Source organism: Macaca thibetana, chromosome 4 (assembly GCF_024542745.1).
Source record: "Macaca thibetana thibetana isolate TM-01 chromosome 4, ASM2454274v1, whole genome shotgun sequence".
NCBI lineage: Eukaryota > Metazoa > Chordata > Mammalia > Primates > Cercopithecidae > Macaca > Macaca thibetana.
In genome coordinates this window covers 161,540,015-161,555,777 of record NC_065581.1, presented here as the reverse complement: position 1 = coordinate 161,555,777, position 15,763 = coordinate 161,540,015, and the positions used below count along the sequence as shown (strand labels likewise).

General features: G+C 36.1%; 1 protein-coding gene across 6 annotated transcripts in view; it reads right to left on the bottom strand.

Moving 5' to 3' along the window:
- Positions 1-15,763, bottom strand: part of QKI (QKI, KH domain containing RNA binding) — a 163,016-nt gene that overhangs the window by 119,469 nt on the left and 27,784 nt on the right. For all 6 annotated transcript variants that reach the window (XM_050789301.1, XM_050789302.1, XM_050789303.1 and 3 more), the window contains exon 2: positions 4,037-4,179. In XM_050789301.1, coding sequence (XP_050645258.1) covers positions 4,037-4,179 — 143 coding nt within the window. The remainder of the gene's footprint in view (positions 1-4,036; positions 4,180-15,763) is intronic.

The window sequence follows — 15,763 nt, the reverse complement described above, 5'->3', positions numbered from 1 at the left end:
GCTGTAGGTGCACGGAGGCTGACTGTCCTGTGCATTATAGGATGTTTAACAGTATCCCTGGACTCTACCCCACTAGATGCCAATAGTACTCCCTCTCCCAAGTTTAGACACTGAAAGTATCTCTAGCCATTGCCAAATGTCCCCATAGGTAAAACTGCCACCAGCTGAGAATCACTGGGCTAATGGAAAGGAACAAGAGCAGAGGCCTTATACATGCTTATGCAATTTGGCTTGGATCTTGCATTCCAGTGGCCTGACATAACAGCATGCCCTAAGCAGCCACTGCCCGCTTTAGCCTGGGTCCAGCAGGAACATAAATGGAGAAGACCTAAACCCACCCACAGTTAGCCTCAATCAAGCTAGGCTCCACCTTAATCAGTATACCCTCAGCCAACATACAGACCCATGAGCACAGAAATAAATGATTATTATTTTAAGCCACCCAGTTTTAGAGTGTTTTATCACGGAGCATTATTGTGGCAATTGTTGACAAATACAGCCTATAAGGGGAGAAGCCAGAATTCAAAAGCTAGGCTTATCTGACTAAAAAACCTACTGTCTTTACTATATCAAAGAGTTTTTTCAAAAGAATTAAATATTCTCACCTAGAATGTGCTTGGTACACAGTAGAGATGCAACAGAAGTCTGCTTTATTCATAAGTATTAATTCTGTAAAAATTTTAATACATTTTCAGTGGCCTATTCATATCAGCTTCTCATTCTTACATCATGAGGTCAAACTTCAAAAACGTTGCATAGGGCACTACAGCACTGCTTCATTTCTCAGACCTTGAGTCTGAGACTTTCTTCTCCTATCAGTTTCAGAGCTCTGCACAGCTAAGTTCAAAACACTATCTCTAACTTAACACTGACTTCTGTAGGTAACGTGCTATGTGCAAATGCAAAAGACAACAGGTTTAAAGAAAAAGAAAAGTTGAACAATATCTGAAAGAATGAGTTTCATACAAATATGCACAAATACTTACTGTGCATACACCATCTACCAGACACATTCTAAGCACTGGAAATACGGTACTGAAAGACAAAAAGATTCCTGCCCTGATAGAGCTTCCATTCTTGTGACACACAGCATAAAGACATTTTCCAAGTGCTTCACTCATATTAACTCTTTCGTCTTCATTATCTTGTGAGAAGTTTAATATCTCCATTACAGAAATGAGACAACTGAACACCAGGAATGAAAAGTCACAAAACAACATCACTTCCCAGGCTTTTGGTTAAGATCAAGTGTAACACCAAAGCCACAAAACAAGCAGCAAAACTAGCTAGAAGTCTTGACTCTGAGTTCCTACTTTTGACCACGGCATGACACTGCCCCTCTGCTAACTCTCTAACCTCACATCTTACACTTCCCAAGCACGTTCCTGCCTGAGTCAGCTGTACTTGCTGTTCACTCTGCCTGGAATGTTTTTCTCCCAGATGGTTTTCATGCCTTCCTCCCATCATTCTGTTCCTGTCTCTCCATTCCCATCATATTATAAGAGATTTCTTCCCTGATTACCCTTAAAAATGAATACCTCCTTCCATACACAGTCACTATTCATCTGTCTACCCCACTTTATGTTTCTCCGTAACACTGATTACAGCTATAGATTCATTTGTTTACTGTTTGTCTTTGCCACTGAGATGTCCACTCCACGAGACCAGTGACACTGTTTAATTCATCACTTCACCACTTACCGTTTCAGGCCTCCTGAAATGATGATGCTTGGCAAAATAATCAGGTACATGATCACCTACCTCTCAGCCTGGCTGACCCTGCCCCCGCTCCAAAAAAAAAAAAAAAAAAAAAAAACCCAAAAAACTTAGAGGAGTGATTCTCACACTTCAGCAAGCATCAGAATTATCTACAGGGCTTAACAGGCAGATTGCTAGGCCTCACCCTTACCCCAGAGTTTCTGATTCAATAAGTATGGAAAGGGGCTTGAACATTTACAGTTCCCAGAAAGCATAGAAACTATGGTCCAAGGAGTGTGTTTTGAGAATCACCGATCAAGACAAATATCATGCTCCAACACACCTGTCAGTAACAGTAGTTCACTGTGGCAAGAAGTCACAACTGGAGGAGGAAGGAAAGGAATATAGTGAAGAGTTGCCCTCTAGACTCAAGTCCTGACTTAGAAGACTATATGAAACATATGTCTTTTAAATAATGCATAACTATCCCTTCCTTGAATAGGATTTCCTTTTTTAAGAGATGGAACCAGAGAGATCAACATTGTATTCTCTATCAAGGTCTTACATATTCTATGTTAATGCCCACTGCAGAAACATTATCCCTTAAGGTTTAAATAAGCAAAACAGACAGTTGCTAACCTTTCTGGGATAGTGAAAAACCTAACAGCAGTAGACCCCAATTGGAACAGCTGCCCAAATCACAATTTCCCATCTCTACAAATAATCCTAATACCCAGGGTAGGCTCACAGTGGTCGTGTCTAGGTAATGGTAGGTAACTTCACTTCCCCAGTCAGAAAGGCCCAGAACACATTCACTCTTCTAAGAATTTTAAAGATAAAGTCTGGGAGGCACCGATGCCAAGTTATGTCAGCAAGGCTCTCAACCGAGAAGCTCCACAAACTCCTGCTGCTCAAGTTCTCAGATGCCCTCGTTCCTAGCCTAACATGGCACTTTGTTTTCCAGCTATTCCTTTAATCCTCTGTGTTACTCAATAATCTTCCAACCAACTCCTCTTTTCCTACATTATCCAAGACTATTTGTGTATTTGCAACCAAATACCTATAAAACCAGAATAAATGTATATAACCTTTTTTTTAAAAAAAAAAAGGTTATATAGATCAATTTTTGCAAATTGTAATGTAACCGCAAAGTATCAAAGCTTTTTCCTATTAATTCAACTTAAGACATTTCTCATCTAGAGACTAGTGTTCTGTCCATATAACCAATGCATCATAGAGCACAACATCGTATTTCTGACATTATAATAACTCCTTTTTTCATCTGCTTTCATAAAAGTCCTCTGAAATTTAGCAAAAAGCCACCATCTTTTCTTGGTTTATTCAACAACTATTGTTACCTATTATGTGCCAATATTACGAGGGATACAGCAGTGAATAACAAAGACAAGATTCTTGTTTTATGTACACCTTACATTCTTCTGGGGAGACAGAGAGAGACAGAAAATAAACCAGAGAAATGCCCGATTATAAGTGCTATTGCAAAGAAAAAAAAAAGACAATGTGAAACAGTGAGTAGCTAGACAGATGGCTTTTAAATAAAAAGGTCAGGGGAAGCCTCTCTGAAGTGACATTTGAGCTAAATTCTTAATGACAAGAAGCAGCCAGCCAGAGATCAGAGCACAGCTAACATAAAGGTCCCTAGGACTGGGAACAGACTTGACTTGCTCTAAAAGCCAAAAGAGGGCCAATGTGACTACAGTGTGGTAAAGAAGAGGGAAAATCATTTTAGATGAGGTCAGAGAAATAGAATGGACGGTATCACATAGGGTTTTGTAACAAAAAGCAAAGAATCTGGATTTATTTAGAAATTAACAGATATAGGAAAAGGAGGCTATTTGCAAGATGTTTATAGAGAATAGTTGAACAATGGACTAAGATGGGGGGAAATCAGATTACAAACAGTGGTTTCAATAAAAATTTTAGAGCTGAAAGGAACCTTGTAGTCCAACACCTTCATTTTACAGAAAGAATGCTGTGGCCCAAGCTGTGGCTTCTTGAAGGTCAGATTAAAGATGAGCAGAGTTGTGGTTGGTGCTCTGTGACAATCAGGCCAGAGTGCTTTCCACAATTCCTCATTCAGTTTTGAAACCCAAGAGTCTATACCATGTGCATTTCCAAAGTGACATAGCAGCAATCAAATGGAAACATATTTAGAAAGAAACTTTTTAAATTATCCATGCCAAATTATTCACACTTCAGTTGATGACTGCATTTTTTTAAAGTGGCTAATAATGCTTAAGTATTTACCACCAAATATATCTCTTCCCAAAATATGTGAAGCAGAACAAAATTGAATAAAACAACAAAATATACTTACATCTGGGTATTCTTTTACAGGCACATAAAGTTTCTCTTGTAACTGAACAATAGGTCCCACAGCATCAGGCAATTCTGCACTCCTTTTCTCTGTACTGCCATTTAATGTGTCATTGTACATGTCTTTCCGTACTCTGCTAATTTCTGTTAAAAGTAAAAATTTTAAATGTGTTAGACAAAAAAAATATTCTTGCTAGTCCAGGGGAAAAAGAGAGGGCAGGGGAGGTTTCATTGATAAAGCGTTAAAACTCAAATAAAGAGCTCCTGGCCTATTCTGTCATTCTCTGGATTAAGCCCATGTTTAACAGGACTACAGCCTTAATTAATTTCTACCACAAACCAATTTTTATACCAATCAAATAACATATCTTATTAAATTAACTTCAAAGCCCAAGCTCCTTCCTAACCGGTATAATATGGACTTGTTAGTTTATCTAATTTTTCCAAATCTAAATGAGGCCAGTCATTCCAAATGATAGCTTCAGTAAACAACTATAAGAATGCCTGTCAGACAAAACTAATACCAAAGCCTCTTTTGTACTTCAGAACTAATCTGTCTGAAGGACATTTAAATGGGACCACTTCGATTATTTTTAATATCTTTAGAATACCCAAACAGAGATGTTCAAAAGACAACAGACTGCAAGTTCAGCAGAAGTCTGAGTTTCATATACAAATCTAATGGTTAAAGCTATCAGAAGAGACGTCTTAGAGCAAGTAACGGGAGAAAGAAGGACGGAATGCACTTGAGAAAAAGGAAGGGGTAAGGAAAAGAAGATCCAAACCAAGAAGAAATGGAGGTAGGAAGGAGAACTAGAGAAGAGGGGTGTTATAGAAGCTAAGAAATGACAGATTCAAGGACAGGGTGATCAACAGTATCAAATACTACAAAAGAATGTAAGATAAACAGCAAAAGATGGTACCTTGGATTTGACTATAAGCCACTGGTGATCAGAGAAGTTTCAAGGGAAAAAGATAGTAACAGATCAAACTACACTGGGTTAATAACTGAAATATTAAATATAAAAAGAGGAAGTAGTGATACCTAAAATCAATGACCTGTTTTTAAAAACCTGTATTACTGTTCTTGGATATACATATACATTTTTTTTAAGTAGGCGAATTCTATTTTAATGAGCCGAGTACTATAAAGAAAGCGGATCCTTTCAAAAATTACTAAGCTTCTAGTATGCACCAGAAGACAGGCTCCTGTCCATTGGAACATACTGCCTAGTAAGAGTTGTCATTATTAAGGTTAGCCGGATGCATATGTAATGTCTCTCTATCCTACAGACTGTGTCCTCCTTGGGAGAAAGGCTTGCATCCATTAGTATTTAAAAATAAAATGTCTTTTATTTTTTAAATGTATTTTGTATGCTTTCCAAACATGGGGAAGTTCAATCTATTGACAGTTCCTTAGGAACTATCAAATATGAAGGCACTCTTTAATTTTTCTAACTAGTTATTTAAATCAGTTTTGGTTAAATAAAATGCAACACAGCAAAAAGGCAAGATCAAAGCTATTCTTACTCAGTTATAAAATCTTAATCAATTAAAAAAGGCACTGTAATACATTTTCTGCTTCAGTGATACCAATATTCATTTTATAACAAATTTTATCTCTTAAATAACAATTTGCTTATTAAAGCTTACCAAATGCTTTTCTCTGAATAGCAAATAAAATCAACAAAAATCAAGAGATTACCTTGGATTTGACTACATGATACGGGCAGAATTTTATTATTTCCTAAGGTTCTTTTTATACTTCTAGCTTTATAATTAAATCTTTCCTAAAAATGTCCAGTATCAAATTGGTGTTTATCTTAAATTAGCATATGACAGCAATTCTCAAATCAAGTTTTCAACAACCAAATAATTTAAACACAAATGCTCATTTACATAATTTATATAACTACAGCAAGTAATTAACCAAGGGGCATTAGAAAAATTTAATCTAATTAAAATCACACATATATCCTTTAGCCAGGTCTCTGGACCAATAAAGCACTTTGCGTATAATTATCATTTAAATATCTTCTTCAGAAACTACCTATTCTTACTATATAGTTAGCATCACGCCAATATCAAAGCCTGAGAACAACAGCAGGAAAGAAAACTATAGATAAAATTTGCCTAAAAATATAGATGCAAACATCTGAAAGAAATAGAAAAATAAAAATGCACTAAGACATAGTAGAATTTATATCCTGAGTGCAAGAATAGTTCAATATTGAAGAATCTACTATTATAAGTAACCATAGTAATATAATAAATCTAGGGAAGAACAGTGACTTTCCAGGTAAACATATTTATCAAACTTAAAAAAAAGAATCTATTGCAAGTTATCAAAAAATTCATATAAGATGACTAGATTAAAAAATATATAAATGTGCCAGGTGCAGTGGCCCATGCCTGTAATCCCAGCACTTTGGGAGGCCGAGGCAGGCAGATCACTTGAGGTGAGGAGTTCAAGACCTGCCTAGCCAACATAGTGAAACCCCGTCTCTACCAAAAATATAAAAATTAGCTGGGCATAGTGGCGGACGCCTGTAATCCCAGCTACTTGGGAGGCTGAGGCAGGAGAATCACTTGTACTCAGGAGGTAGAGGTTTCAGTGAGCCAAAATGGTGCCACTGCACTCCAGCCTGGGCAACAAGAGCAAAAAACTGTCTATAAATAAATAAATAAATAAATAAATAAAGCATAAAACCAACAGTCCTCATACATGAGCATCTATCTGGTTAGAGAATACAATTCATTTACCACTTAAGTTGTACGTTTATAAATACCTATGCTACTCTGATTAATAACACAAAGTTCCATGAGATTCTATTACCCAGTGTGTCCCCAGGTGCCTGGAACACAGCTGGCCCTCAATAAATACCTGGTGGAGGTAAACAAAGGGAAGAATGCTGGGTTTCTGCAGCATTAAAGTTAAACAAGTCATGGTTCCAGCTCTCAAAGAACTTACTCTAATAAGGAAGACAGATAAGTCTTTTTACCATCTTTTTTTCAGTCTCTAAGATATATCACTCAATTTCATAACAGAACACCAATTAATGTACAAGGTAGTAATGATGGGAATGAAAAGGTGACCAAGACATAGTTCCGGTCCTCAAGGGCTTTATAATCTTATTCACTGTTGAGTTTGGCCAATTATTATAAACAGGAAAAAAAAAAAGGTAGAAAATCACCAGCACTTCCTCTGTGTTACTCAGAACAAGTTCTGATTCCAGTTCTAACAGTAACTGTGATTTTAGACAAGTCCCTTTCTTACAACCTCTCTGTGCCTGTGCTTCATATGCTTACTCAATAAATGAACTGAATCCATTGGTTTCCAATCTTAGTATGCAAGAGCCCATTTATTCTTTTCCTCCGTAATCCTGTTTTTAAAAGTTTTGTCTTTAAAGCTTTCCATTTGTAAGTCCTGGCAATCAGGGCTTCTGCGAATGTTATCCTAGCAGGAGGATACAATTATAGCCAAACTACTACAGAAACATGCAACAAGTATGGGTTTGGGAAATGCTTTAGTCCTTTTGTAAGTAACAGCTTCACAGGTGTTCTCATGAAACATAGGAATTCTTCTTAATATGTTGTACACATTATTTTGCTGTATCAAACATTATGACACTCAAATGCCCCACCACCGCGCTACCTTCATCAACCCGCAGCAGTTGTTCAGAGAACTAAACATTCGGAACAGTTTGCTTAATCACACGTAGTACAAAAACTCTCCCAACATGAACTCCAGGCATGTATTTTCTATCTAAATATCCCCAATATCAAGATAAATTTTTAGGTATCTCTAAAGATCTTAAATATTATAAATTTGTTTTAATAAACCAAAATCTGCTCTCCTAAAATTTCTACCACTGGCCACCACTCAGCAGCCCCACAAACATTTGAAAAATTCTAGGCCGGGCGCGGTGGCTCAAGCCTGTAATCCCAGCACTTTGGGAGGCCGAGACGGGCGGATCACGAGGTCAGGAGATCGAGACCATCCTGGCTAACACAATGAAACCCCGTCTCCACTAAAAATACAAAAAAATTAGCCGGGCGTGGTGGCGGCGCCTGTAGTCCCAGCTACTCGGGAGGCTGAGGCAGGAGAATGGCGGGAACCCGGGAAGCGGAGCTTGCAGTGAGCCGAGATCGCACCACTGCACTCCAGCCTGGGCGACAGAGCGAGACTCCGCCTCAAAAAAAAAAAAAAAAGAAAAGAAAAATTCTAAAATATCTAAATGTCCTCTTCCCTAAACCAACGACATGGGAGGCTGTTTAGACGAACTCTGTTTAGACGAACTCTGATTTGTCTAGGTCCCTTTTAATATGTAAAACCCTACATTGTACACAACATTCCATAATGACCAATGGGTAAGGCAACTGAGGTTATCAACTTCTAGTCCCAAACCCTGCCCTGTCCATAATCACTGTTTAAGAGCTGATGATGCTTAAGAATATCTTTGCTGACATTTTGCTAATGGTGTTAAGACAAGTCTCTACCATTCCATAATTCTACATCTGTTTTTTAGATACCAACAGAAGATTTCAAATTTTTTTTCCTGGATATTTTCTGCAACACATACCCCTTCAGCAGACTGACACTAATCTATCAGCTGATACTCTTTAAGTATGAATAGTCTCCGAGTCAAGAATCCAACTAACTGCAACTTTATAGAGCACACATTTCTTTGGCCCAGATCCCAAAATACAGGCACACCTTGGTGAAGAGTGAAACATCGTTTCAAAAATAAATAAATAAATAACACATACTCTAGTAACTTGCTTTTTAATCTAGTTGCTCTCTGTACCTTGCGAATTTGGCCTCTTAAAAAGAGCACAGTGAAGTTAAATTCCATGGGTTGTTCTTAGCTCAAAAATAACTTTTTTTCATCAACTACTTGATGAAATCCAAAGCTACAACGGGACCAGAACCTCCTTGTGGAGCCACCAGTTTAAATAGGAAATCATCTGTTTAGGAATCTACAGGTTATGCCATCAAGTTCAGAATATACATTTTTCAAGTTTTGGGAGTACTTGCCTTTACAGAACTTAGGCTCTTCCCATTTTCTACAATCTTTTGAATTTACCTTTTTTTTTTTTTTTTTTTTTTTTTCAAATTTCACTATGCTGAAAACTATTGTGTAGGCCTGAAAACATGTTACTACTTACTGTCTTATCACATTTCTCTGCTTTAATTATCTTGATTTTTTTCTTTTCCAAACTAAGGTTCAACTGTCAGTTAATTCTGCTCCGATGTCACTGCACAGTTCTGTTTCATGTGACCTTTACTCCTTTTTCTTTCCCCTTAATTCACCCAACTACGGATTTCGCTAAAAGGTTTTAAAGTCATTCTTATGTTTCAACAGCCTCAGCTCACGTTTGTCTTTGGCTTTTCCATCACCACTACTCTTTTATTGCATCCAAATTATTGTACATGTACTCTGCCACTTTTGTACACATCCTTTTAATATCTGAATTACTGGGCCGGGCGTGGTGAGTCACCCCTGTAATCCCAGCAATTTGGGAGGCCGAGGTGGCCAGATCACTTGAAGTCAGGAGTTCAAGACCAGCCTGGCCAACATGGCGAAACCCCATCTCTACTAAAAATACAAAAATTAGCCAGGTGTGGTGGCATGCACCTGTCATCCCAGCTACTCAGGAGGCTGAGGAAGGAGAATTGCTTAAACTTGGGAGGCAGAGGCTGCAGTGAGTTGAGAATGTGCCACCACACTACAGTCTGGGTGACAGAGTGAGACTCCATCTCAAAAAAAAAAAAAAAAAAAAAAAAAAAAATATATATATATATATATATATATGAATTATTGGATTTAACTAACAGATCAATCACTCTGAAAAACTAGAACACTGGAATTAAGGACAACAGGAAAAACTGTTAAGAGAATAAAAAAATATGGCATGAGAAATCTTACAGCATTTAGCAGTCATTTCCCAAAATATATAAATACATAGCTAAGGCTGTGTATAAAATCAATACTGCAATGTTGGAGAGCCAAAGAATCAAATACAGCTCTACGTTACTTTCTGGTTTATAAATTTTTCAGCAAATTTAAACTAAGAAAATGAAAATTAGGAAATGAAACATGAAAAATATTTACTAACTCAATCATAAGCAACAAAATATTAATGAAAAGTAAAATTCAAAACCAAAATGCATCAAAGAATTACTTTCAGGATTTGTAAAAAAACGAAACAGTTTTAAAACACTGAAGAAAACCTCACATAAAATGCATCTTACACTTAGTGTTGTGGTAGCTGATTCAACTGCTCAGCCTGCAATGCTGATGTTATAGACACATATATTTTTTCACTGGGTATCTATCCGCTGTTTCTTTGTACATTACATTTGAATCCATCAACAAAATTTGCCTTATCATTGTACTAGAACAGGAGCTAATAAAGGAATAAAAAGGTTACTGTGTCGTCTGACCATAAATGTGCTTTTCAAATTTTACATTTTCCATTAACTTATGGAAAATCCTAGTTGTCAGTAAAATGACAACTATATATAAACACATATATAATTTGATATACATAGTATAAATTTTATGAGGTAGCTTAAAATGACTGCTTTCATCTGAAGCTTAAATAGGCTCCAGTATTTCCACACTGTCTGCAATCCCTACCTCTTGCTAGACATTAAAGCAGTACACTAACACAAAGAGCAAAGTAAGATTTAGTTATTTTAGGTCTTAATAACAAATACTTGTTTTTATTTATATAATACTCATTAAATCTTAAAACAATAATATTAGTAATCTATTTAAAACTGAAGAACAACTGCCACTTCATAAAAAGGTGGCTGTTATGTAACCTCACGTATTTAGGATTAACAACGATCTCTTCTGTAAAAAGAAACAAACTTTAATTAAGGGTTGACTAAATACAGAGAAAGTTTTAAAGTAATTTTTGAGCTAAGAACCCATGGAATTTACCTTCACTGTGCTCTTTTTAAGAGGCCAAATTCACAAGGTACAGAGAGCAACTAGATTAAAAAGCAAGTTACTAGAGTATATATTACTTATTTATTTATTTATAAGACAAAGTTTCACTCTTTTCACAAAGGCTAGAGTGCAATGGCACAATCTCAGCTCACTGCAACCTCCGCCCCCTGGGTTCAAGCAATTCTCCTGCCTCAGCCTCCCAAGTGGCTGGGATTACAGGTGCCCACCACCACAGCCAGCTAATTTTTTTTTTTTTTTTTTTAAGTAAACATGGGGTTTCACCATGTCGGCCAGGCTGGTCTCGAACTCCTGACCTCAGGTGATCCACCCGCCTCGACCTCACAAAGTGCTGGGATTACAGGCATGAGCCACTGCACCAGGCCTAGAGTATGCACTATTAAGTGAAATGTGTTTTGCTTACTCTAACAACCAAATAAATCCGATTTAATTTCAAAGAAACCGCTTTCAAACTGGCAAGAAAAAAAAAAAAAAAAAAACCCAAGCTATCAGTAACTCTCTAGATGGAACCTTATTCCAGGGGTTAAATTGTACTCTGTACTTCACAATTCTAAGTTCAAAAACAAAAACTACAAAATTAAATTAATCATAACTCCTCTTTGTATTACCAAAATTAACAATGGTCCAAAATTGTCAATAAATTTCACATGCAAAAATTCGAAACAGCAAAAACCTTAACAATGTTAATTCGATTTCCCTGATTGTTCTCAGCAGCAGTTCTGTATTACAGAAGTACCTAACAGTAAGTTGCACATGTTCCAGGGGTTATAGAAAAGAACCTCTATCATACCGATCAAATTTATACTTAAGTATACATTTTTTTGGTAAACACAACAAAGTCGAAAAAGATACAACTATTAACAGTAATCATCTCTGGGAGATGAATTTACAAGGACTATTTAGCTTTCATAATATACAAATTTTTCTTACAATAATCACCTATTAGGAGAGTAGAAAGCAGAAAGCTTATGTCAAAACACTGCAAGCATGGGATTGCCTATATAAAAACAGCATAATAAAGACGTTATAATTCAGTGCCTCCCAACTCTAAAAATAAAGCGATCTAGTTCTTTTTTACATGACTCAACTGGTCTTCACCAGAATCTGAAGGAGGATATATTACAATACCCTTTTTACTGTCCTCCCAAAATAAAAAGAAAAAACAACTAATGCTCAGTGATTAAAGAATTACAAATATCGTTATGTTCTCACTCATACATGGGAGCTAAAAAAGTTAGCTCATAAAGGCAGAGTAGAATTATAGATACCAGAGGCTGGGAAGGATGAATGAGTGGGAGAAGAGATGAAGAGAAGAACGTTAATAGGTACAAACATACAATTAGATAAAGGTATGAATTCTACTGTTCAACAGCAGATTAGAGTGACTATAGTTAACTAATATATTGTATATTTCAAAGTAGCTAGAAGAGAGAACTTGAATTATTCCCAACACACAGAATATAATAAATACTCAATGTGATGGAGACCTCAAACACTCTGACTTAATCATTATACACGCTATGTAGGAAAAAAATCACATGTACCTCGTAAGATGTAAAATATGTATCAATAAAAATAAAGAAAAGGTAAATCAAAAAAATAAAAGAAATTGGACCAAGTCACAGCTAGTCTAACCCGCTTTACTTAGAGTTTCATAGAGGATTTCCTGGCACAAGAAACTCTTAAAATTCATTTTAAGAAACAGTAATTAGAGAATGGAAATAAAATGGAACAAGTCACCTTTTGATGTACTGCTGGCTGTACTATAATAAGTGTAGACCAGTATGTTCACTGTTTTAATAGTGAGTGAAAAAAAGTCTTTTCAGCCCTTTCTTTCACTCCATTTTAACAAAACACAGTTCTGTGGATGAACTCCAGGTCTAGGTTCCTAAAGTGACATCCTGAATGAATAAATGGATACTGCCGGTAGACAGAGAAAGTAAAATAGGTCACTGAAAAGAACAGAACAGAGTGTGGGACTTGGTGGGGAGGTCCTTCATTCACTTTTGAAAAACCAGTTACTTAATTGGATAGGCAGCCTTTCTCATTTAAATTGACTTTTGTTTCAACTTACCAAAAAAGAGTTTACTTTTAAACCTGTTTAGCTTTACACGTTAATATTTAACTATTATTTATTTAATAGAAAATGTTGTCTTCTGGTCATGTTGTTTCTTAGAATACTCAGGGGAAGCCAGTCCCTATCTACATAGTCACTGTATTAAAATGTAAATTTAAATCTAATGGCGAACTAGTTAAGAAACATTTTAATGAATATCAGAAGAAGATGCAACAGTAAGCTGGTTCAATATCATCAGCATCCAGGTAAAAAGAAATACCTGAGAATCTAGCAATTATTATTAACAACTCTTTTCCCAATCCTTTTCATATTTCTGAAAGAATAAAAATAAACTCTTAGCAATGGAAATGGGTACCCAAGATAACAGGGATATAAGAAAATGTAGTCTTACAAGTCTCTGAATTTTGAATTATCTCAATGTATTAACTTTTCAGGAACTTTTCTTAAAAGTGTTTACTTATATAGTGATAATAATGAATTGCAACCCATAAGAAAAGATATAAATAACTGAATAAATAAATACAATGGGGAAAGGGGACAGATCTTCCTTAAAGAATTTTAATTAGTAACAATCAATGCAGACAAAAATCATTCAATGAATGCTAAATTAGTGAGCAAAAATATGAAAGGATAGCTGTACAGTTTCAGAGTATCTCCCCTTGAAGGCATTCATTAATGACTAAGGAAAAAGGAGAAACTACAGTGGAGAAATCTGACAGACATCACCTTAACCAACTAATCAAAGTTAATATCACCAGTATTATGACATATACCCCACAGCATGATCCACTGAGATGCACACAACAGCGCTTGTGTGTGATTGTTTTGCCAAAAATGATCCTCATTCTAATCATGAGAACACACCAAACACACCCAAATTCAAGAACATTTTTATAAAATAACTAGCATTCTTCAAAAGTATCAAGGTCATGAAAGAATGTGAAATGGAAACAGATTGGAGGAAACAAAACAGACATTGCTACTAAATGCAATGTGGAATCCTGGACCAGAAAAACCAAATGAGTAGGAAAACAGGTAAAATTTGAGTACGATTTGCATATTAGTGATAGTACTGTATCAATACGCATTTCCTGCTTCCCATAACTATATGATTTTATGAGTTGTTAATGCCCATATTATTTTTTTCCACTATTATGTAAGACTAAATTTATTTTAAAATAAAGAATTAAAATTTAAACAGTGATCCTGGGCAACATGGCAAACTCCATCTCTACAAAAATTAACCAAGTGTGGTGGTATGCCTGTAGTCCCAGCTACTCAAGACTGAGGTAGGAAGATCACTTGAGCCCAGGAAGTAGAGGCTGCAGTGGTCCATGATCACCCCACTGCACTCGCCTGGGTGACAGAGCAGGACCCTGTTGCAAAAATAATAATAATAATAATTAAAAAGTGTTTGCTTTGGACTTTGGGGTTATTTATTCTAATGAGGGAAGGGGGGAAATAATTGTGACAAAGTATGAAAGCCGTGAAAAAAGATAAAGAAACCTAAGGGAAAAAAAATCACTCAAAATAGTATCTTCCACGGTTTAAACAATGCTAAAAATTTAATTATACATATTTGCTTTCTTCAAATAAGCAATCATTACTAATCATCCAAAATATACGTTAAATGTAAGTCCTTAATATGTTCGTTATTCTTCTCCAAATATCCACAGATAAAAGATCTAATGTTTAACCTCAACTACAGATGACTTTTCTTGCAAAAGCTTTGTAAATTTTATCTATAAATTTTAATTAGATTTTCTTTAATATACTGCTTTAAAAGAAAACACACACACTTTAAACCTTCCTTAAAGAAGGTAGAGAAAGATTACAATCCATAAACAATGACCTTTCCATAAAAAGCCTATCTTCCTAATACATGCGGTAAGGCAAAAAGCACTGGCCTTGAGTTTACACAACCTGGATTTTACTCCTGTTTCCCAGGCATGATTTAGCTGAGCTGTGTGCCTTCGAACTGAGCCTTCTGGGTCTCATTTTCTTCATCTGCAAAATAAGCACGTTAGACCACATCATATTTATAGCTTGTATCTGCCCTAAAATGCATCTCCTTGTCTTCTTACAGAGAAGTCCATTTTGTGCTCCTCCTGTACTGGCCTCCCACAGGCAAGGGCTGTACATACTCAATGACTGGTTGAGAATGCCAGGCCAGTCAATCCTACTCCTGCCAGAACTACATATTCTAAAATGTCTTAAACTACTACTGGCCACCAAAATTTACTTTAAATTACATCCTCGTAAAGCATCAAATCCTCACGTGATCAGATTCCTCCACACTTGTTCTTGAAGAAGTGGGGAAAGGTCTGTACCTATGTATTTTGCCCTCTTGAAGCTCCAAATCCCTTAGGGCTTTAAAAGGAATTTGGTAAATCAGAGTGAAAAAGAAACAGATGCTCCAAAAATTCTGAAGGAGTTACGTCTGTGTAGGAGGTAGGGGTAAACTGGTTTTTCCTAGGTAATAATTCATTTGATTTTTAATTAACCTTTTTGATTGTATTCAAAATTTCACCTAAGTTCAATACAGCAAGAACCTAAAGTTTATAATCATGTAGCATAGGTTTACCTTAATATCACCTTAATTCCATAACAAAGCAAATACATGTCTGTCACTTCATGACATTTTTAGGAAAGAAAATACATGTCAAAAGAC